The sequence below is a fragment of the Boleophthalmus pectinirostris genome, unplaced genomic scaffold (assembly GCF_026225935.1).
Source record: "Boleophthalmus pectinirostris isolate CB_2022bp ecotype Guang Dong unplaced genomic scaffold, ASM2622593v1 HiC_scaffold_9, whole genome shotgun sequence".
Lineage (NCBI taxonomy): Eukaryota > Metazoa > Chordata > Actinopteri > Gobiiformes > Gobiidae > Boleophthalmus > Boleophthalmus pectinirostris.
In genome coordinates, this window is record NW_026571541.1 from 37,066,037 (window position 1) to 37,090,457 (window position 24,421).

The window sequence follows — 24,421 nt, forward strand, 5'->3', positions numbered from 1 at the left end:
TGTCACGTCACTTTTCTCCTGAGGGACCAGACCGAACCGTCTCATCCCACCAGGTCCAGTTTTTCACCGAGCAGCAGCTCCAGACGCGGCTCCAGGTCCTTGTGAAACTCCACTTCGCCTCAGGATGAACATGTGGAGTTAAAACAATACAAGGTGTGGCACGTCTGAGCACAGATGTGAAAGACAGATGTTTGATTCTATCTGTAAAAACAACTGACACACCTGACGAGACGAACAAACAACACGGAACAAACACGTCTTACATGTTCTAGAAAAAGTCTAGAGAATAAAATGATTCTAAAGATAAAATACTCCAGGTGACGCCAGACAAATGGAGAGTCCAGAGCCCAGACTGTGCGTGGAGGTGAGGCCAAATATATGGAGTCGGTAATATTCCGTGTCCCCAGAGTCAGTCTCCACGTCTGGAGATCCGGTCGTCGAGGTCCACGCCTTCGACCGCCGCCCTGATCTCTGCACCAGCCCGGACTGGCGACGTAACTGGCCTCCTTCTTCTGCTCGTCATAAGAGCTTCTGAACCTGTTCCCCAGGACCTGTTTGTCTTTGATGACCAGGAGCGTGAAGCCCCCAAAAACACAGCTCCCGGGATCATTCGGGCCCTCAAACCCTCCACCACGAGAAGGTGACTGTTCAGGGAGGGGCTAAAGATAAAATAAAACCCAATTTTTTATTTTTTATTATAATAACATCTGCTGCAGTATCAATATCCATCCATCCATTTTCTTCCTCTTACCTGGGGTCGGGTCATGGGGGCATCAGTCTGAGCAGGGACTCCAAGACTTCCCTCTCCACAGACACTTCCTCCAGCTCCTCTGAGGAACTGTCAGAATAATTTTATTATCCCATATTTGCTAAATACTTGTGTGATATTCTAGGCCTATGAGTTAACCATTTATGTACTACAATTCTTTGATTTATAATGTACCAATCACTTGTCACTTGTTGAATAACCTCTGTGTGTTTGACAACTGTGTGCAGTGTCCTGTCGCTCTAGTGAACCTCCAGATGATTCCTCACATGAAGCCAACTCCCACTGTCACACATGAAGAGTTATGATGGTGTCTGACCTAAGGCACCTCCTGATTGTTAATCATGTTTTATGTGTTTGTACTATGCTTAGCTGCACCAGTTTCTTATTATGTCTTTGCTGTTTCCCCTTCCCCTTGAGAATTATCATTCTGTAACTAGGGCCTCCTAATGAAATAAAAAGAGGAGAACGGCCTTGAGTCATCAGAACGTGTGGAGACTGTTGGTTTTGATGCCCACTCTCTGCCCGTTCTCCTCATGAGTAAAACTGAATTAATCTCTTGTCTTTCTTCTTGTTTTTAATGTTTAGATAAACCTAACAGGAACCCGAGGTGTTCCCAGGCCAGACCAGAGACAGAGTCCCTCCAGTGTGTCCTGGATCTTCCCCGGGGCCTCCTCCCGGTGGGACATGAACACCTCCAGAGGGAGACGTCCAGGAGACATCAGAACAGACGTCCTCCCCTCAGCTGCTCCTCTGCACGTGGAGGAGCAGCGGCTCTACTCTGAGCTCCTCCCGTGTGACTGAGCTCCTCACTCTGTCTCTAAAGCAGCGCCCAGACGCCCTGCGGAGGAAACTCATTTGTGTCGCTTATATCTGCAATCTCGTCCTTTTGGTCATTTCCCAGAGTTCATGATCAGAGGTGAGAGGAGGAACGGAGACGGACGGTAAATCCAGACTCCAGCTCCTCTTCACCACAACGCCCAATACAGCGAGCGCATCATCAGTATCTATGTCCTTTGTGATTAATGGGTTGAAAAAAAATAATACATTTCTTAAACAATATAAATATTTTCTCATTTTTCAAATCAAACTTTAACTATTTTGACATTTCGTGTTCAGTTTGTTAAATGGACGAGTCTTTGACAATCATCACTGTGTCGCTTTGTGCCGGAGGCTCTGAAACCTGCTGTTGTTTATTTGTGTCCTGATCCTGTTCACGAGGTTCAGGTTCCTGTTCTAGGTGACAGTTTGAGGACTTTTCACCGTTCAAAAGACAGGATATGTCGTTTTTAACTGTTAGTTTCTATGGCAACGGTCCTCATTTTTCATCATTGTGAAACCCAAGCATCGTTTTGCCTGGAAAGTTCCACAGTTTGGCTTTAAAAATAACTTGTCTTCATTCTCTTGCATTTGTTTTGTTCATTGAAACTTATAAACATGTTTGAGATCAGAGCGAAAACCCAAACCAGGACTAAACCAGGACTAAACCAGGTCTAAACCAGAACTAAACCAGGACTAAACCAGGACTAAACCAGAACTAAACCAGGACTAAACCAGGACTAAACCAGGACTAAACCAGAACTAAACCAGGACTAAACCAGGAGTAAACCGGGTCTAAACCAGAACTTAAACAGGACTAAACCAGGTCTAAACCAGGTCTAAACCAGGACTGAACCAGGTCTAAACCAGGACTAAACCAGGTCTAAACCAGGACTAAACCAGGACTAAACCAGGTCTAAACCAGAACTTAAACAGGTCTAAACCAAGACTAAACCAGGACTAAACGAGGAGTAAACCGGGTCTAAACCAGGACTAAACCAGGTCTAAACCAGGTCTTAACCAGGACTGAACCAGGACTAAACCAGGTCTAAACCAGGACTAAACCAGGACTAAACCAGGACTGAACCAGGACTAAACCAGGAACCAGGACTAAACCAGGACTAAACCTGGTCCAAACCAGAACTTAAACAGGATTAAACCAGGTCTAAACCAGGTCTAAACCAGAACTAAACCAGGACTAAACCAAGAATAAACCAGAACTAAACCAGGACTCAACCAGGACTCAACCAGGACTCAACCAGGGCCAGACCAGGACTAGACAAGGACTACAGTAAAGCAGAACTAAACCAGGTCTAAACCAGCTAAACCAGCTAGACTTTGTTCCAGACCTGAAACATGAGAAGCAAATAAGAGAAAAAGAAAAAACAGGACTAAACCAGGACCAAACCAGGACCAGATCAGAACTAGACCAGGACCAGACCACGACTACAGTAAAGCAGAACTAAACCAGGTCTAAACCGGGTCTAAAACAGCTCAAAAATGGGTTTGATAAATACTGACCCCTTTGAACAAAAGAACCAAAAAGCAAAACATAAACCAAGACTAAACCAGAACTAAACCAGGTCTAAACCAGGACTAGACCAGGACTACAGTAAAACAGAACTAAACCAGGACTAAACCAGGTCCAAATCAGGACCAAATCAGGGCCAGACCAAGACTAGACCAGGACCATACCAGGACTACAGTAAAGCAGAATTAAAGCAGGACTAGACCAGGACTAAACCAGGACTAAACCAGGACTAAACCAGGACTAAACCAGCTCAAAAACAGCTTTGGAAGAAACTAACCACTTTGTTCCAGATCTGAAACAAATAAGCAAAAAAACAAAAAAAACTAAAACCAAAACAGAAAAACAGGACTAAACCAGAACCAGACCAGGACAGACCAGGACCAGACCAGGACCAGACCAGGACCAGACCAGGACCAGACCAGGACCTAGACCAGGACCAGACCAGGACTAGAGTAAAGCAGAACTAAACCAGGTCTAAAGCTCCTTGGATACTGGAAAACTGACCACTTCAGACCCAGAACGCCTTACGAGAGATGCAAAAAACAGAACTAAACCAGCACCAAAATCAGGACTAAACCAGGACCAAACCATGACCAGATCAGAACTAGACTAAGACCAGACCAGGACCAGACCAGGACTTCAGTAAAGCAGAACTAAACCAGGTCTAAACCAGCTAAACCAGCCAGACTTTACTCCAGACCTGAAACACGAGAAGCAAAAACGAGAAAAGGAAAAAGAAAAAACAGGACTAAACCAGGAACCAAACCAGGATCAGATCAGGACTAGACCAGGACCAGACCAGGACCAGACCAGGACTAAACCAGGACAATAGTAGAGGAGAACTAAACCAGGACTAAAACAGTTCTAAACCAGCTCAAAAACGACTTTGGTAGAAACTGATCACTTTGTTCTAGACCTGAAACAAGAGAAGCAAAAAAACAAAAACCAGGACCAGACCAGGACCAGACCAGGACCAGACCAGGACTAGACCAGGACTAGACCAGGACTAGACCAGGACTACAGTAAAGCAGAACTAAACCAGGACTAAACCAGCTCAAAAACAGCTTTGGAAGAAACTAACCACTTTGTTCCAGACCTAAAACAAAAGAAGCAAAAATACAAAAACCAGGACTAAACCAGAACTAAACCAGGTCCAAACCAGGATTAGACCAGGACTAGACCAGGATGACAGTAAAGCAGAACTTAACCAGGTCTAAACCAGGTCTAAACCAGGTCTAAACCAGCTAGATTTTCCTCCAGACCTGAAACAAGAGAAGCAAAAACAAGAAAAAGAAAAAACAGAACTTAAACCAGAACAAATCAGGATTAAATCTGCCGTATGTGAACACACAGAGATCAGATTTAGTGCAAATTGAACCAAAAATAAAACAAAATCCAAATGAACAAAAATCATAATCTGAATTGTTATAATTGCAAATCTAATTATCAGATCACAAACAAATATTTCGTTAGGCCTTTAATATGAAGCCACAGTGATTAAAATTACACAAGTAGAGGAGGCATTTTCCTAATTATAAACCACATTTGAATCTAAATCTCTCCAAAAATCTAGAAATAACCGCTTGAAACTGGATAAGTCTTCCTTGGAGAGACTTTTTTGCTCGGGCTGCACGTGACGTCAGAGCGTCGCTGCGTGCCTCTGTCTGTCTGCTGCTGCCGTTGCCAAGTCCACTTCTTTACAGCGACTTTGGGCTCCGGTTTTTGGAAAGCGGCACATTTTTCTCAGGTTTATTCCAGACCGGAGACCCAAAAACGACCGAGACGCAAACTCTTAATGTTCTTATCAACATAATCTAGTAAAATGTTGACTTATTTTGTTTATTTGTGTGTATTTTTGGAGTGAAATGAGGAGCTTGATTATTCCCTTTAATCAGATCGTGGACAAAAACGAATAAATTAAAGCTCCAGTGTGTAACTTTCTGGAGTTGGTACGTCCCCTGCATGATTTTGAAGGAAATAGGAAGTTAAAATCATACTTTGGAACATTTTCCTTGGAGATAGAAACAAAAAAAATTTGAAAAATGATAAAGAAACAACATTTCCATAAAGGTATGTGAGATTAATTTAACAAAATGCAATTCATATGGATAAAAAAACTGAGACTCTTGTGGTTGGTTATGAAAAAAATACATTTGATTTATATTTCTGAGAATAGTTACAACACATGCTGTACACACGGTTGCATAAGTTCACAATATATGTTTCCTGTCCTATTTTCCTTGACAGAATGCGAGAAGGAAACAGCGAAGGCGAAACACGAGCAACAAAACACAAAGCAGAACAGGAAAAACTCAAATCGACTGTTTGTGACGCTGTAAAAGAGAGAAGCACATTCTGGACTGGGACGGAGCAAACATCACTGGTACAGAGGAAAACAAACACCGTCGCTGGATTAAAGAGACAATCGAAATCCCGAAACATGCCCACGGGACGATAAACCGGGACGAGGGGCTTTTTTACTCTCACACACCTGGGATACTGTCCTGAGGAAGTCGGACTGCAGGTGGCGCTGTCGTCCTGCCTCCACCGGTACGAAGACGGCGCCAAAACCTGTTTAAATCAGGTGAACGACACGACACAGCAACTTCACGAGACTCTGAGGAAGACGCAGGGAGCAAAACAAACTGTCATGTATCAAAACAAACTCTTGGTCTGAAAAAAGAACCTAATAAAACATGGCTGCGATACTAAAAGTTCACTAAGTCCACTAAGTTTGTGCAAAGAACTGTAAAAATGTCAACATAATTGTAGCTCTAACACAAAATAATTTTGCAAAATATAAATAAAAATACAATATTTTTGCACACACATAATTCTCCAACAGGCTCCTACAGCTCTACTCAAACAGTGAGAGATACATACTATATTCATACGATAATACTCCCTACAACTGTACAACTCACCCTTATGTAACAGGTAATACTCCCTACAACTGTACGACAACTCACCCTTATGTAACAGATAATACTCCCTACAACTGTACGACAACTCACCCTTATGTAAGAGATAATAATCCCTACAACTGCACAACGACTCACCCTTATGGAACAGATAATACTCCCTACAACTATACAACTTGTGTTGGGATAAATTTTAATTACAGTTTTCTGTGTTTTAGTTTAACAAATGACAATCTAACACGCTCTTTACTATTGGTGGGTAAAAAATTGGTCAAAAAGAGGGACAACTGGGACATTTCTGACCTGATGTTGTCCTGGTTTAGTCCAGTTTTAGTTCTGGTTTAGTCCTGATGTAGTCCTGGTTTAGTCTTAGTTTAGTCCTGGTTTAGATTTGAAGTAATCCTGGTTTAGTCCTGTTTTGGTCCTGGTTTAGACCTGATGTTGTCCTGGTCTAGTCCTAGTTAAGTCCTGACATTGTCCTGGTTTAGTCCTGGTTTAGTCTTAGTTTAGACCTGATGTTGTCCTGGTTTAGTTTTGGTTTAGTCTTAGTTTAGTCCTGGTTTAATCCCGGGTTTAAACCTGATGTTGTCCTGGTTTAGTCCTGATGTAGTTTTGGTTTAGACCTGATGTAGTCCTCATTTAGGTTTAGTTTAGATCTGATGTAGTCAATCTCAGTTTAGTCCTGGTTTAGACCTGATGTTGCCCTGGTTTAGTCCTGTTTTAGACCTGGTTTAGTCTTCAGTTTAATCCTGATTTAGAGCTCATGTTGTCCTGGTTTAGTCCTGGTTTAGACCTGATGTTGTCCTGGTTTAGACCTGATGTTGTCCTGGTTTAGACCTGATGTTGTCCTGTTTAGACCTGATGTTGTCCTGGTTTAGACCTGATGTTGTCCTGGTTTTGACCTGATGTTGTCCTGGTTTAGACCTGATGTTGTCCTGGTTTTGACCTGATGTTGTCCTGGTTTAGACCTGATGTTGTCCTGGTTTAGACCTGATGTTGTCCTGGTTTAGACCTGATGTTGTCCTGGTTTAGTCTTCAGTTTAGTCCTGGTTTAGACCTGATGTTGTCATAGTTTAGTCCTGTTTTAATCTTCTTAGTTTAGTCCTGGTTTAGCTCAAACTGCTCAAAAACAGTGACACCTGGGACATTTCTTGCATAAAACTGGGACAAATCGGGGACACAGGGCTCAAAACTGCGCCTGTCCCGGGTAAACAGGGACGCCTGCTCACCCCAGATGTCTGCTTCACGGTGTCCAAACAATTCCCCTTGCGGATCAATAAAGTTTATCTTTTAGTCTGAGCCAAACTTGTTTCCTCCGTCGCCTTTCCGCGTGTTTCTGCGCTCCAACCTGGCGCCCCCTCCCTCCGCTCCTGCTGCTGTGACTGCTGTTTGTGCCGATCGGGCGCAGCGATGAGGCAAAACCGTGGCAAATCCGCCTTAAAACACCCCTTATAGCTCGGTTTTCACTGCTCCCTGGGGCCGATGCTGCACCGCGGAGCTCTGGGGCCCGTTTCGCAGTGAATGTAGCCGGGGAGCAGGAGGTTTTTGTCGGGGGGCCCGGCGCCGCTGCTGCTGCTGCTTTTCGGGAGACGGAGAACAACATGGCGGCCGCGGAGCTGGAGTGGATCCCAGAATCTCTCTACAACACGGCGATTTCTGCCGTGGTGGACAACTACAGCCGCTCCAGAAGAGACATACGCTCCCTGCCCGAAAATATCCAGTTCGATGTGTATTACAAGGTGAGATCGGAGGAGGAATAGCGGGGAAAGCGGCGCGTCCGAGCGACTGTTTGTGGGGGAAAGGGAGTTAGCATTAGCACGGTTAGCACAAGGCGAGGGGAGTTTACTCGGTTAATTCTGCGCTAACCCGGCTTTTGTTTACGTGTCAGCGGGTTCATTAAAATGTATTTAACGAGTTATGAAGAGCTGTCGGGTGTTCGGGGGAGTTATCCTGGTCGTAAATCGTTGTGTTTGGTTGTTTTTTGTCGACAATAGTTGTGTTTTGACGTGTTGGATTGATGGCAGAAAACAGAGCAGCTAAAACGGTGTTTTTAACGGAGCATTTTTCTAAATATTTAACATTATAAACGTCTAAAGTGTTAATATATCAGATTTTTATAAACTAAGACTAAAACCAGGTCTAAACCAGGTCTAAACCAGGTCTAAACCAGGTCTAAACCAGGTCTAAACCAGGACTAAACCAGGACAACCAGGTCTAAACCAGACTAAACCAGACTAAACCAGAACTAAACCAGACTAAACCAGGACTAAACCAGGTCTAAACCAGGACTAAACCAGGACTAAACCAGGACAACTTCAGGACTAAAACCAGGACTAAAACCAGGTCTAAAACCAGGACATAACCAGGACTAAGACAGGTCTAAAACAGGTCTAAACCAGGACAACTTCAGGTCTAAACCAGGACTGAGCCAGGACTAAACCAGGACTAAACCAGGACAACTTCAGGACTAAACCAGGACTAAAATCCAGGACTAAAACACCAGGTTTAAACCAGGACTAAAACCAGGTCTAATCCAGGACATAACCAGGACTAAGCCAGGTCTAAAACAGGTCTAAACCAGGACAACTTCAGGTCTAAACCAGAACAACTTAAACCAGGACTAAACCAGGACTAAACCAGGACAACGTCACGTCTAAACCAGGACTAAAACCAGGACTAAAACCAGGACTACATCAGGTCTAAACCAGGTCTAAACCAGGTCTAAAACAAAAACAGGACAACATCATAATCAGAGCTGTGAAGTGTTTTGAAAGTTATTGTGGTTTTAAATAGTTCTGTTTGGTCTGTTTTTGTTGAAAATTAATCTGTTTTGACTTGCTGGATAAATAGCAGGTACAATTGTGTTTTTGTGATTTTGACAGAGCATTATTATAAACATTTAACTTTATAAACCCCAAACTGTTAAAATATCTTTTTTATGTGTATCAATATAAATTTAAGTAATTGGTTTTAAGTTTATAATGTCATATGTGTTAATTGGAGGCTTAAAAGTTCACTATATAAGTTTTTTTTTTGGTGGAGGGTCTGCTAACGTCTTATCTCCAGTGTTCTTGCTTTTCTAGAATGTTCCACGGTGTGACATTAAACCTCTATCTTACGGTGACCACATGTTCACATATTTACTCGGGACAGTCCCAGTTTTGAGGTTTTTGTGTCCCCTGTCCCAGAAGATTTATACAAAACCACTGATTTGTCCCAGTTTTATACAAGAAATGTCCCAGGTGTCTCTATTTTGGACTAGTTTGATCTAAACCAGGACTAAACTAAGACTAAACCAGGACTAAACTAAGACTAAACCAGGACTACATCAGGCCAAAAACAAGGACTAAACTAAGACGAAACCAGGACTATACGAACAACTAAACCAGGATTAAACCAGGAGAATATCAGGTCTAAAGCAGGACTAAAGCAGGAGAACATCAGATCCAAACCAGGACTAAACTAAGACTAAACCAGGGCTATATCAGGACTAAACCGGGTCTAAACCGGGTCTAAACCGGGTCTAAACCGGGTCTAAACTGGGTCTAAACTGGTACAACGTAAGGTCTAAACCGGGACCAAACCGGGACAACACCAGGTCTAAACCAGGTCTAAACCAGGTCTAAACCAGGTCTAAACCAGGTCTAAACCAGGTCTAAACCAGGTCTAAACCAGGTCTAAACCAGGTCTAAACCAGGACAACACCAGGTCTAAACCAGGACGAAACTGAGACTAAACTAGGACAACATCAGGCCTAAAACAAGGTCTAAAGTAAGACTAAACCAGGCCTACATCAGGTCTAATCCAGGGCTGTCACATTTTTTGACTAATCTGATCCCCGTCAACAGTCATTTGTTTTTCCAAAATAGAGAAATCTGTGTTTGCGAGTGACGGTAAAGTTAAAAAATGCAGCGTCAGCATCTCCTCAGATCAGGACAGACACGAGAATCCACAATGTCACACGCTCTTTTCACTATTTTATTTATAACAAACATCCAAACCCGGGTGTGTCCCAGTTTAGACTTTTGAAAATCTGACAAATGTGCAGCTCCACCAGACAGAGGTACAGGTCAGATCTGTGGAAAGGCCAGATCCTCCCACTGAAACTAATTCGCTACTACGAAATTTATGAATCTTGTATTATAGTATTATCGTATTCTTCAGTGTTTCTCAGAAGTTCTGGAGATGGAAGGTCATGGAAACGGAAAGTTAAAACCATACTTCGGAACTTACTCTCCATGGAGATCGATAAGATTTATGCCAAGAGTCAGGTTTGTGGAGAGGCGAGCCCGCTCACAGTTGGACCCACGATTTTCTATGTTTTTTTAATGCCCTGAAATCATCCATTATGAAAACAATATCTGGCAAAAAGTTACATACTACGGCTTTAAAGGTGCAACGGTGTGACTTTTCTGGTGGAGGAGGCGCCGTCAGACGCTTTTCTCCGTGGAGATTTTATGTTATCGCTTTGTCTGGAATGTTCCACAGTATGGCATTAAACCTTTCTATTTTCATGGAGACCAAACCAGACCAAGTTACAGGTCAGATCTGTGGAGAGGCGACACCGCTCACAGTCAGAATGTCTGTTTTTTGAGGTATTTTTGAGCTATAAAACCATCTGTAATTGAATAAATGTAAAGTAGAGCTGTTTAAAGCTATATGAGAGCTTTAATTCAGAATAAAAATGTATTCTGCTTTAAAAAGACCATGTAAACACTTAATTCCTAATGAAACTGATTGAAAATTATTCAGAATTAAACTCAATTCTGAAGCAAGTTATAAGTAAATAAGTCTGAAATAAGTAAGTTATTCCGGTTAATTTATTCATTGATCATGTAAACATTTAGCCAGGCTGGTGCCACCTAGAACCTCCGCTCAGTTTCATTTCTCTCCAGAGACTAGGTCAGGAATCAGAATACACTTAGACGGTTTGTAAAAACCCAGAAGTGCGAGTTCGGACACCAGCCAATCAGCGAAGAGACAGACATTCTGTGTTGTCAACGATTCCCGAGATCGAGGATTTAAAGCCGGAACAAAGAGAATGTTTGTTGAATTTTATCAAGGGGATAGATGTTATTGTCCTTTTTCCTACGGGATTTGGAGCATTACATACGTCACGACCAAACAGCAGCGATTGGTTAAATAAAATAATAATGCTGCGAGGTCAGACGGTTTTCACCAAGTGAAACCGTCTGATGAATCAGGCTAGTAAACGTTTATTCTTCTTAAAAATAATCCCGGTCGTTCAGTTCATGCTCATTGTGTCGCCCTTCGATCCGGTTCCACCAGTCGTGTCTTGGGACTTTCCTCCACGTCTCTTTGGATTTGTGAGTGGGATGTGGGAGTGGGCTGAGGTACAACAGCCTCACACTCACTTTGTCTTTTTCCTCCTTCTCCGACGCTCTCCCCTTCTCCTCCTCAGCCGACAGACGTAAAGCGCGATGAGAAAATTCTCCAGCTGCTGTTTCGCAAGTATCAGTATATTTCATCGGAACCACTGTGGGAAAAGTTTGGATGGTGTTTGTGTCCGTGGAGTAACGACAAACCGAGATGACAGAAAAGCCGAAGTGTGTGTTTTCTTCCCAAAGACGTAAATTCGTTGGTGTCTCTGTCCAATCAGAACCTTCCCCAAACCCAGATGCCGAGACACATTAAATAAAGACGATTTAACGAGTTTTCCATGTTATTAGAATCGTCCTCATTGTTTACTACTACAGCTACTACATGAACAGATATACGTACTACAGTTGTAAATGTGTGTGTTTTCTGTTCTGGAACATTGTATTTGGAGCTTGTGGTTGTGTGAAACAGATTTTAATAGTCGTCATTAGCAGCTGTTTTACACAAGCAGTCGGTGTAATTACTCCGACTGTGTTGTTTGTCCAGACTGGGAGGTGCGTGGATCAAATTACCTCCACGACGTGTGAAAAATGTCACTGAGGAGAGAGAGTGAAGAACGGAGGCTCGGGTTACGGCCTTTTTTTAAAGCCGCATTGTGCAACTTTTCTGGAGGAGGGTCAGTCGCTTTTGACACTTTTCTTCTTGAGATGTTGTTGCGTTGTCCTGAATGTTTCGCTGTGGGGCGTTAAAGCTTTTTATCTGTATAGAGACCAAAGCAGACAGAAGTTACAGGTCAGATCTGTGGAGAGACGAATTTTCTAGGTATTTTTGAGCTATAAAACCACCTGTAATTGAATAAATGTAAAGTAGAGCTGTTTAATGTCACACTGTGGAACATTTTAGAACAGGCATGTCAAACCTATTTTGGTTCGGGAGTCATATCCAACCGACTTTGATCCCAAAGGGGCCGGATCATAAAACTCATGTCATATAAACCCCAAAAATAACAGTAAGTTCAAATATTTGTGCAGAGAAACACAAATCTATTACAGAAATCTTTTTTAATTGATGAACTCTTTCTTTTACAAAATATTATAATATTATGAACAACCTGAAACTTTAAGAAAAATACAATTTCAACACAAAGTTTTAACATGAACTTGTATGTAAACAGGAATAAGTCAATTTTTCTTGTAAAATCCTGCACTCGGCTCCACTTTTCTCATGTTGGACATTTTTCTGATGAGGGTGTCACGGTCAACAGTCAAAACGATCGTCCTTTAAGAGCGTTTGGAAAGAGACAAGTCTTCATTTGTGCTACCGAGATGCTGGAGACGCTGCTGTGATAAACACCACAGAAAATTAACAAGATTTTAATAGAAAATATAATTACAATATTTCAGTAGAAAAGCAGCCGAGGGCCAGATTTAAGGTCTTGGAGGGCCGGATCTGGCCCCCGGGCCGTATGTTTGACACTCCTGGTTTAGACAGAGCAATGATGTATCCATAGAAACAAGCAGGTGACAGACTGAATACCGGCTCGAGTGTGTCTCCCTCCTCCCTCCAGGTACCTGCTGCGCCCGGGAGACGAGGGACAGACTCACTGGCCTTTAGTCGGCCACGTCTGCACTCTGATGTATCGAGTTAGAAATTCAGCATTTTATCATAATAAAATTAAACGTGAATGTAGCGTGACCAAATGTCAGGCCTTGTTTATGTCATTTTACAGATCTTCGTTTGCTTGCAGAAGTTTACTATGAAATCATATTTGAAATCATTTTGTTCTTGTTCCTCATGTCCTAGAGCATCTGTCACTGGTGATTTGGGAAGAAATATTAATTATTTCTTTACCTGTGGCCATGAACATAATTTATAAGCAGCTCAACACAAGAAAGTTAGAAATAGAATAGAATATCCTTTATTAGAGGCGTTCTGGTCTGGTCTGGTCTGTTCTGCAGAAATCACTCAGAATCACTTTTAGGAAAGTCTTAACTTTGTGTTTCACTGAAATATGATGAAGATAAAATCCTGAAATAGATGAATTTTCTGAGACAAGTGATGGCATCTGACCACATAGACCCAGCATTTTATGAGGAGAGGGTTGGAAATTAATAATTATAATGTAATGAATATAATGTATATATAAAATTATTATTATTTTGTATTTATATTTATATAGATTAACTAACTTTCCTAAAGGGTACAATTCAGGGCAACTTTCCAGCTGATTTCTGACCACGCTCATGTCTGTTTTTCAAGATGTTTTTGAGCACCTGTAACTGAATAAATGTAAAGTCGAGCTGTTTAATGTCACACTGTGGAACATTTTAGACAGAGCAATGACATCTCCATAGAAACAAGAAGGTGATGGACCCCAACTAAAAAGTATTTATATTTGTTTGGTCTGTTCAGAGGTAATCGATTGTAATTTTTGATTTTTTTAATCTTAAAGCCACTCCCAAAGTAAACGATTTTGACTTCACAATATCCAGATGTAACAAACTGGGTCTAGTGGTGGTCCAAAGCAAGAAAAACGATCTGACGGAACATGATTTAAAACTAAAAAAAGCTTTTGAACCTGGGCCATCTGAGTGTGCTGTGCATTTTTTCACTTTTAAGTTTGTGCTTCTTGCGTTTGCACCTCGACAAGAACTTTGGTGTGAGTTTTCTGTTTCATCTGAAGAAACTGGGTCAACACTGCTCCAAAAATACACGGAAAATAAGTTTTAATTAAGTTTCTGCCTTGTGTAATTGTGGTTCAAACGAAACTTGCATTACATATTTTGGGGATAAAGTTAATATTGTGAAGAAGTCAGTTTTGATTTAAAGATTCACTGCGCAGCTTTTCTGGTGAAGGGTCCAACCTATTGTACCTACCTGCTTGTCTCCATGGAGATGTTATTTCTTTCCCTTGAATGTTCCATAGTATGACATTAAACGTATCCATCAAGACTTTATTCATTACAGTTGTTTCTATTGCTCAAAAACTCCTTCTGTGAACGGGGGCGACTCCAGGGATAATAAAAGTACTACAAAAAACAAAAAAAAGTGATTATTTTATAGTTACATGATGCATTTATTCAGCATTTCTCTCTTTCAAAAAACAAACAAACAAAAAACCCCTTTGTTGTTGATGATTTAGGCTACAAATATGAACTTTCGAGTAGGGATGTAACAATAACTGAAATATCGTGATATCGTTTTGTCAAAGTTCTCACAATAATATCGTGAAACATCACAATATATCAAATTACAAGTCCCTTTGCTTAAATGAAGAGTTATGGTGCAGCAATAGTTTAAAAAAAAAGGGGGAACTACATAGACCATGATCCTTTGCTCCATTCCAGTGCAGACTACAAGAAGAAATAACAGTTCTAACACTTTTAAGTCTTATTGTCTCTTGTCGAGGCATTTTAAGAGGAAAAAGAAACATGTTAACAGTTTTAGCTGTTTAGCCTCCTCAAAATATCACAATAAATATCGTACCGTGAGATGTACATCGTGAAAATATCATACAGAGAGATTTGGATATTGTTACATCTCTAATCGTGAGCTTTCCCACAATGTCACAATAAATATCGTACCATGAGGTTCATGCCGTGACAATATTGTATCGTGATACTTCGGTATCGTTAAACCCCTACTATAGAGCAGTTTTGTGATGTACACACCGTAAAACGAATAAAATAAACTTTGAACATGGAATAAGGCAGAAAAAAACATAAATGTATCTAAAATAAACTATATATCCAGCTCTTCTACAATCTCTATATTTAAAAAAATAAAATAAATTTTCTTATTTATATATATAAAAAAAGAACTTTGTGACGCTTTAGGACACACTCAAACTAGGACTTTTGAACCGTGCTGTGCTCAAGCTCGATTATTGTGAGTTCTATGTTTTGCACTCAGACCTGCACAACCGAACCGAACCACGGCCGATGGCGTCATCACACGGCGCTGTTTGTTTACATGTGGCAGCAGAGCGAACGCTTTAGTGGAGAAAATAAGTCCAGCGGCAGAAATATCTATTAAATAGTGAGGCAGATATGAGTCCTGCTGCGATACATGCTCTTTCGTGAGTTTATGGAGATAATCAGAGCCATAGCTCACATTACGCACAGTGTAGGGCACCAAGTGTTTGTGGCACCACGTGAATCCTCGCAAAACTACGTGCCAGGGAAAGTAAGGACCAGGACACAACGACCATAATCATTTCAACTTGATTATATTTGGAGATCATTTGACACACAAATCAAAATTGCAATCAAAATTCGATTAATTGCATACACTTAAGTACAACAAAACAAACAAAACACAAACTAAAATAATTAAGATGCTCTGAATGCATAAGTTAAATGAGGAAGAATTCTGGACTACTTACAAACCTGAAAAACAGAACTACTGTAAAATTGTATTAAGTAACTTTTCTGGTTGCGCTTCAGTCTCCCGCTCGTCTCCCGAAGATCTAATTTTGCCCGGAATGTTCCACAGTACGGCATTAACTTGCTCCAGCTCACGTTCATTCAATTACAGGTAGTTTTTATCCGTGACAATGCTCGGCCTAGTCTCGCCTGCTCGTCGCCGTGGAGATAAGCCAGTTTACCTCTGTGGAACATTCAAGACAAAGCAAACAACATCCCCACGGAGGAATGTGTTAAAGACCCTACTCCGCCGGGTTACACAGTGCAGCTTTAACGGCTTTGTAGTCATGGTTACGTTGAGAGTTTGTTTGCGGAGCTTCTTCTCGGTTCTTGACATGAGACGGTTTCCCAACAGCTCGGAAATGAGTCCTGTCCTGGATTTTATGGTCAGTGTGTGTCAGAAGTGTTTGTTTTGGGGATAATCTTCCACTTTTAACAAACAGAATTCAGGAAACTAAAGGTTATTGTGTTGGTTGTAAAAACGTTTGAGGTAAAATCTCGTCAGAATCTGGGACATGGGTCATGAACACTGGTCTTTGTTAAATAATTTTACACGCTGATTACACGCGTCACATTTGTTTTGTTCAGTTTTACGAATAACACTTCTATAGTTAGTTGTTGTTGTGTTTGTTGCGTTGTGTCTGTCAAATGCTTTTCTCCATGGACATTAGAGGTGTGTAAAAAATATCGTATCGTTTAATGTGATGACACAGTATCTATATCGTGGGCTGCTGTATCGATATATCACCAAGAGGATTTTTTGGTTTATTTTACTAAATTATTTTGTTACAGTTACAGTTTTGTTGTTTGTTCAGAGGAAGGAAACTCGTTTATGCGACACATTTGACATTTTTACTGTTTTGATGATTAAAATGTTTGTGTTTCATATGAACTTTGCACAAGAAGAAGTGGTTTAATTAAGTCTTTTAGTGTCACAGACGTGATAGATGTTATTGCTTTGTCTGGAATGTTTCACAGTATGGCATTAAACCCTTGTTAGTGCTGCTCGATTATGGAAAAAAATCATCATCACGATTATTTTAGTCAGTATTTAAATCCCGATTATTCAGATGATTATTTTTTAGTAACACGATGCATTTATTTAGCATTTCTGTCTAAAAAAAACCCACTTTGTTATTGATAATTTACACAAAACTTTCAAATTGAAAACAAATATAAACTACAAATCTGAACTTTAGAGCAGTTTTGTGATGTATAAAACATAAAATGAATAAAATAAACTTTGAACATGATGTAAGACATAGAAAAACATAAATGTGTCCAAAATACACCTTATATCCAGCTGTTCTACAATCTCTATATTTAAAAAATAAAATAAATATACTTATTTAAATAAAAAATATCCCAAAATAAACTTTGTTAAGCTTTAATCGTTTCAGCTCAATATTATAAGTTTGGAGATCGTTTGACACACAAATCAGAGTCGCGATCAGAATTTGATTAATTGCACAGTTTTACGTTCTATCTTCATGGAGACCAAAGCAGACCAAGTTACAGGTCAGATCTGTGGAGAGGTGACCCCGCTTACAGTCAGAATGTCTGTTTTCCTAGGTATTTTTGAGTTATAATATCACCTGTAATTTAATAAATGTAAAGTAGAGCTGTTTAATGTCACACTGTGGAACATTCTAGACAGAGAAATGACATATCTATTTAATAACATCACACAGAAAAGCATTTGACGGACTCTACACCAGAAAAGTTACACAATGCAGCTTTAAATTATTCTGTCTAATCAATTACTAAAATGTTTAAATTAAGATGTAACGCAAGGCAGAACAAAATAATTTTACCCAGAGACGCTGAAGGATGGGTCAAATGTAGAGGACAAACAAATAAATTTTGTCTTTAAAGCGTAAATAATGTGATGAATGATGATAGGTCCATGTTGTGCGTGTGCAGGTTCACTTTTGTCCCTGACTTTTTGTCCCTGTGTGTGTTTGTGTTCACAGTTGTACCAGCAGGGCCGGCTCTGTCAGCTCGGGGGAGAGTTCTGTGAGCTCGAGGTGTTCGCTAAAGTGCTGCGAGCGTCCGATAAAAGGTGAGAAACACAAAGACACAAACTCAGAGAACCGCAGAGACACACAAAAAGGGATACAGAAACAGACAAAAACACATACAGATACGCGGAGGCAGATACGCGGAGACAGAAACGCGGAGACAGAAACAGAGCGGAGACCCATACTCAGAGACCCATACTCAGAGACCCAAACGGCAGAGACCCAAAGGCAGAGACCCAAACGCAGAGACCCAAACGCAGAGACCCAAACGCAGAGACCCAAACGCAGAGACCCAAACGCAGAGACCCAAACGGCAGAGACCCAAACGGCAGAGACCCAAACGGCAGAGACCCAAACGCAGATAGAGAAACGCAGAGACCCAAAACGCAGATAGAGAAACGCAGAGACCCAAAAAGTGATGGAGAAACGCAGAGACCCAAAAAGTGATAGAGAAACGCAGAGACCCAAACGCTGATAGAGAAACGCAGAGACCCAAAAAGTGATAGAGAAACGCAGAGACCCAAAAAGTGATAGAGAAACGCAGAGACCCAAAAAGCAGATAGAGAAACGCAGAGACCCAAACGCTGATAGAGAAACGCAGAGACCCAAACAGTGATAGAGAAACGCAGAGACCCAAAAAGTGATAGAGAAACGCAGAGGCCCAAAAAGTGATAGAGAAACGCAGAGACCCAAAAAGTGATAGAGAAACGCAGAGACCCAAAAAGTGATAGAGAAACGCAGAGACCCAAACGCTGATAGAGAAACGCAGAGGCCCAAAAAGTGATAGAGAAACGCAGAGGCCCAAAAAGTGATAGAGAAACGCAGAGGCCCAAACAGTGATAGAGAAACGCAGAGACCCAAAAGTGATAGAGAAACGCAGAGGCCCAAAAAGTGATAGAGAAACGCAGAGGCCCAAAAAGTGATAGAGAAACGCAGAGGCCCAAAAAGTGATAGAGAAACGCAGAGACCCAAAAAGTGATAGAGAAACGCAGAGACAAAACACGGATACTAAGACCCAGAGAAGCGCAGAGACCCAGATTGTCTTAAAATCTTCGTATTAACCCACTCTTCGTGATCCTGGTGTTTTTATTTTCACAATTTTTTTCTGTAAATCAGTTCCAAATTCGCCCCCTTAACCTCCGGCCTTGTTGAGCTTCGTTTGACTGGATGACGTCACACTCCGTTAATCCACTTTTTTATACCGTCTATGGTCCAACTTAACTCCAAACTGATATGTGTAGAACAATAATAAATAATTGTACAGAGAAATAGTGCGATAAATGATAATATTAAAACTTTATAACACTGATACAAACAAGATAATCTCAGTGAATCATTTTTAAACCGAAAGTGTCATTAAGTCATGTTTTAATGTTGTTTCTGCCTCAAAAACAGAGCTGGAGTTGTGTTTAGTTTCATTCACATGTTTGAGTAACTCTTTATTATTATTGTTAGGCTTTGGAGATGTTGACAGACTAATAAGAGTTACTCAAACATGTGTGAATGAAACTAAACACAGCTCCAGGTCTTGTTTGTGACGAGGAAACGACGTTAGACCAGAGATCAGAGGACGGTGTGTAATCCGGGGCCTTAAAATGACCCAAAAATAAAGTGAGCGTGAAACGTTGTTGTTAATGAAACAGAGTCCAGTGTTCTGTGTGTCTGGGTCAGTGACAGAGCAGCAGAGACGAGAGCATCACAAGACTTTGACTCAGACAAACACGGACATTTAATCTGGGAAAAGTCAGAGAGACAGAGAAACGGAGAGAGAGACAGAGACTGAGAGACAGACTGAGAGACAAACTGAGAGAGACTGAGAGACAAAGAGAGACTGAGACTGAGAGACAGAGAGACAAACAGAGAGACAAACAGAGAGACAAACAGAGAGACAAACAGAGAGACAAACTGAGAGACAAACTGAGAGACAGACTGAGAGAGACAGAGACAAACTGAGAGAGAGACAGTGAGACAAACAGAGAGACAAGAGAGAAACGGAGACAAAATGAGAGACAGAGAGACAAACTGAGAGAGACAGTGAGACAAACTGAGAGAGAGACAAGAGAGAAACAGAGACAAAATGAGAGAGAGACAGAGAGACAAACTGAGAGAGACTGAGAGACAAAGAGAGACTGAGACTGAGAGACAAACAGAGAGACAAACAGAGAGACAAACAGAGAGACAAACAGAGACAGACTGAGAGACAGACTGAGAGACAGACTGAGAGACAGACTGAGAGAGAGACTGAGAGAGAGACTGAGAGAGAGACTGAGAAACAGAGAGAGAGAAGGAGAGAGAGAGAAGGAGAGAGAGGAGGAGACGGAGACAGAGAGACAAACTGAGAGACAAACTGAGAGACAAACTGAGAGACAAACTGAGAGAGAGACTGGGAGACAAAATGAGAGAGACTGGGAGACAAAATGAGAGAGAGACTGAGAGACAAAATGAGAGACAGAGGCAAAATGAGAGAGAGACTGAAAGACATACTGAGAGAGAGAGGAGGACAGAGAGACAGAGAGAGACGGAAAAAGACAGACGGAGAGAGACGGACAGAGACAGACAAACAGAAACAGATGGAGAAACGGAGAGAGAGAGAAGACAGAAACTGAGAAGCAGAGAGAGACGAACAGAGACGGACAGAGAGACAGCGAGAGAAACAGATGGAGAAACAGAGAGAGAGAGAAGACAGAGAAAGAAACAGACGGAGAGACAGAGAGCAAGAAAAGGAGAGACACAGAGATAAAGAGAGAGAGAGAGACTGGGAGAAACGAAGACAGAGAAACAGACAGAGAGAAACTGAGAGAAACAGAGACCGAGAGAGAGGGACAGAGAGAAACGGAAAGCGAGAGACAGAGAGCGAGAGACAGAGAGAGAGACAGAGAGCGAGAGACAGAGAGCGAGAGACAGAGAGCGAGAGACAGAAAGCGAGAGAAAACTGATCCAAAAATACATTAAACAAAAAATACACAAACAGGGAAATTTAATGGAAAACTCAGAGAAACTACGAAGTTCGCAGCTTTTACTCGGAGTAAGACTCCATGGAGACACAGGGAGGGCATCTGACACACATAGGGACATTTCAGAACATGTTTTTTATCTATCTTTATTTTTTTATTTTTAGTATTGCTTTTTTTTAATTGATTTTATTTTTATTCATTGATTTTATTATCAGTCTTTTATCTGTTTACACTTTGGAAACTGTTGTGTTTATAAAATGTGCTGCACAGATAAAGTTGGATTGACCTGTCCTGTCCTGTCCTGCCTTCCCTCTCCCCAGACACCTCCTGCATCACTGTTTCCAGGCGCTGATGGACCACGGCGTCAAAGTAGCGTCCGTTCTGGCCAATTCCTTCAGTCGCCGTTGCTCGTACATCGCGGAGTCGGACGCTCACGTCAAGGAGAAGGCCATTCAGTTCGGCTTCGTGCTCGGTGAATATGAGTTTTTAAAAGATCGTAAATGACACAAAACTGACTCTTGTGAGATTTAAATCATGTTATAATGGTCTCAAAAACAGACTTGGAGTTGTGTTTTGTTTCACACATGTTTGAGTTACTCTTTTATTATAGTCTGTCTACATTTTCAAATCTCAAAATGATCTGTGTTTTCTATTTGAGAGAAAATCTGCAGGGTTTGTGTGTGTTAAACATGTGTGAAATAAAACAAAACACAAGAAAATAGCGTAATTAAATGCCAAATTATAATAGGTTTGTCATGTTTAAGTTCATAAATTCAATACTGAAGACCATTTTTATTTAGTTTTTATACAGAAAAGATCAAATTGAATGGGAAATTTTGATGTGAGGGGAAAAAAATGAAAAAAATAAATTAATTAAAAAAAACCAAAACACAAGAAAATAGTGTAATATGGGCTCTTTAAATGCCAATAATAACCATTTTATTTAGTTTTTTAACAGAAAAGATCAAATTGAATCAAAACTTTTGGTGTGAAAGGAAAAAAATAATCATAATTATTTTTTTTTGTCATGTCACTCAGTTAAAAAATGTGTGGAAAAAAAAAAAAAAGCACAAGTAAATAGCGTAATTAAATGCCAAATTATAATAAGTTTGTCATGTTTAAGTTAATAAATTCAATAGTGAAGATGATTTTTATTTAGTTTTTGAACAGAAAAGATCAAATTGAATGGGAAATTTTGATGTGAGGGGAAAAAAATGAAAGAAAAAAAATTAAAAAAAATTAATAAAGAAAAAAAACACAAGAAAATAGTGTAATATGGGCTCTTTAAATGCCAATAATAACCATTTTATTTAGTTTTTTAACAGAAAAGATCAAATTGAATCAAAAATTTTGGTGTGAAAGGAAAAAAATAATCATAATTCTTTTTTTTTGTCATGTCACTCAGTTTAAAAATGTGTGGGAAAAAAAAGCACAAGTAAATAGCGTAAGTAAATGCCAAATTATAATAAGTTTGTCATGTTTAAGTTAATAAATTCAATAGTGATTTTTATTTAGTTTTTGAACAGAAAAGATCAAATCGTGTTGACAGTTTTGATGTGAAAGAAAAAAAAAAATCAATTATTTTTTTGTCATGTCACTCAGTTTAAACATGTGTGGGGGAAAAAAAACAAAGCACAAGAAAATAGCATAATATGGGCTCTTTAAATGCCAATAATAATAATAATGTTTATGTTCATAAATTCAATCCTGAAAACAATTTTATTTAGTTTTTGAACAGAAAAGATGAAATCGAAACGAAAATTTTGATGTGAAGGGGAAAAAAAAAAATCATAATTCTTTTTTTTTTGTCATGTCACTCAGCCATACAAGATAAAGTTTGAGATGTGTTATAATTCTGTGTTTGTGTTTTCCTTCAGGCGGGTTCCTGTCTGACGCGGGCTGGTACGGAGATGCAGAGAAGGTGTTTTTGTCGTGTCTTCAGCTCTGCTCTCTCCACAGTGAAGTGCTCCACTGCTTCAGAGCCGTCGAGTGCTGCGTCAGGTCAGAGAATCACTAAAGAGTTCCTCAAAAAGACAATACAGACATTATAAACACGAGGGATGGGACGACATCTCACGAGACTAAATTGCCACACATGAGACAAATGAATCTTGTGTGATTATTTTTCCATCTGAATTTAATTTGATTCGGACAAAAAAAAGAGTTAAGAGTTATACAATTTGAGAAGCTGTAGTTCCAAAAAGCAAATGAAGTATGACATAAAATAAACGAAAACAGTGAAGTCGAAATTTTGAAATGGATTGCTCTACTTCTTTATTACAAATTATGTCAAATTAGTCTCGTTTTGTCTCGTTCTCGTGGAAATAGTTTCTTATCCCACCTCTTATAAACCCCACAGGACAGGTATTGGTTGGTTCACTACAATAAAGTATTATGACTTTCTCTTACGTGGTCAGAGCCGTGGAGCTGCGTCAGGTCAGAAAATACATACATAGGCCACCATACGATACATATCTCGATACAGTGAGCTTTCGATTCAATACGATATATTTCAAATTGATTCGATACCGTTCAATAAAAATAAAGGCTAAATCATGTCTGTGGTACTAAAAGTCTTTGTTAAACCACTTTTTGTGCAAAGTTCATATGAAACACAAATATTTTAATCATCAAAACAGTGAAAATGTCAAATGTGTTGCATAAAAAAGTTTCCTTCCTCTAAACAAGCACTGTAACAAGCTCTGTAACAAAATAATTTAGTAAAATATACCAAAAATACTCTTGGTGATATATCGATACAGCACCCCACGACATCGATACTGTATCATCACATTAAGCAATACGATATATCGATATTTCAGTATTTTTGCACACCCCTAGTGGTCAGAGCCGTGGAGTGCTACGTCAGGTCAAAGAATCACTAGACATTTACTCAAGGATGTTTGTAAAATTCCTCAATCTTCCAGGAAGAATCTATGGAAAAGAAGAAATTAAATTCTAATTCTAAAGTTTTTTGGTCGAAAATGTTTCTCAGCTCATCCAAGCTGCTTCTTCAGTTCTGGTCAGACACTGGTGGACACTTCCTTATATCTGCCTGAAGGGAGGAGCTAACTACACTGAAACTACTCTGAAACTAACACACCTACTCAGTGCAGTTCAGTTGGCTCTATTCGCGCTTATGTCACAAACCAGGAAGACGTTTTGAAACATGTGATGTCAACTTCCGGTGTATTTCCCGACGCTGGGCTCGCCGACCGACTGTGATCAAACCCACTGAATGTAAATGTAAATGTAAACGTGATCAGCGGTAAAGTGAAGACTGCAGACATATGTGCCGTTTGGAATCATCTGGAATTCGGCGCCTCGTCTCTTCTAATCGCATGTTCTCGGAGCGCTCGGAGTTGTGCGTCGGTGTTTTTGTAATTAGTTGATGAGCCGAACATAACGACGGAACGCTTCAGTGATGTGGAGATGAAGAAAACCGGGACATTTTCTCATTTTTCGTAGATTTTGTCAGACTTACTACTGTGAACAGAGCCTGCCGGAAGCTGTCATCGCATGTTTCCAAACGTCTTCATGGTTTGTGACGAAAGAGTGAATAGACCCAATAGGCCTAGCTGACAAACAGAAACCGTAAACGAGTATCGTGTTAGTTTCAGAGTAGTTTCAGTGTAGTTAGCTCCC

General features: G+C 40.3%; 1 protein-coding gene and 1 long non-coding RNA gene across 21 annotated transcripts in view; one reads left to right on the forward strand and one right to left on the reverse strand.

Moving 5' to 3' along the window:
* Positions 1 to 559: 559 nt before the first annotated feature.
* On the reverse strand, positions 560 to 7,344 carry LOC129407286 (uncharacterized). Its single transcript, XR_008631479.1, has 3 exons — positions 7,267 to 7,344; positions 752 to 838; positions 560 to 659 (listed from the first exon to the last, which is right to left on the reverse strand). It is a non-coding gene; the product is annotated as an uncharacterized LOC129407286 (long non-coding RNA).
* A 40-nt stretch (positions 7,345 to 7,384) lies between these two features.
* appbp2 (amyloid beta precursor protein (cytoplasmic tail) binding protein 2) overlaps positions 7,385 to 24,421 on the forward strand; it is a 43,615-nt gene continuing 26,578 nt past the window's right edge. For all 20 annotated transcript variants that reach the window (XM_055147957.1, XM_055147962.1, XM_055147965.1 and 17 more), the window contains exons 1-4: positions 7,385 to 7,776; positions 17,775 to 17,863; positions 21,097 to 21,248; positions 22,654 to 22,777. In XM_055147957.1, the coding sequence (XP_055003932.1) occupies positions 7,639 to 7,776; positions 17,775 to 17,863; positions 21,097 to 21,248; positions 22,654 to 22,777 (503 nt within the window). In that variant the 5' untranslated portion in view covers positions 7,385 to 7,638. The remainder of the gene's footprint in view (positions 7,777 to 17,774; positions 17,864 to 21,096; positions 21,249 to 22,653; positions 22,778 to 24,421) is intronic.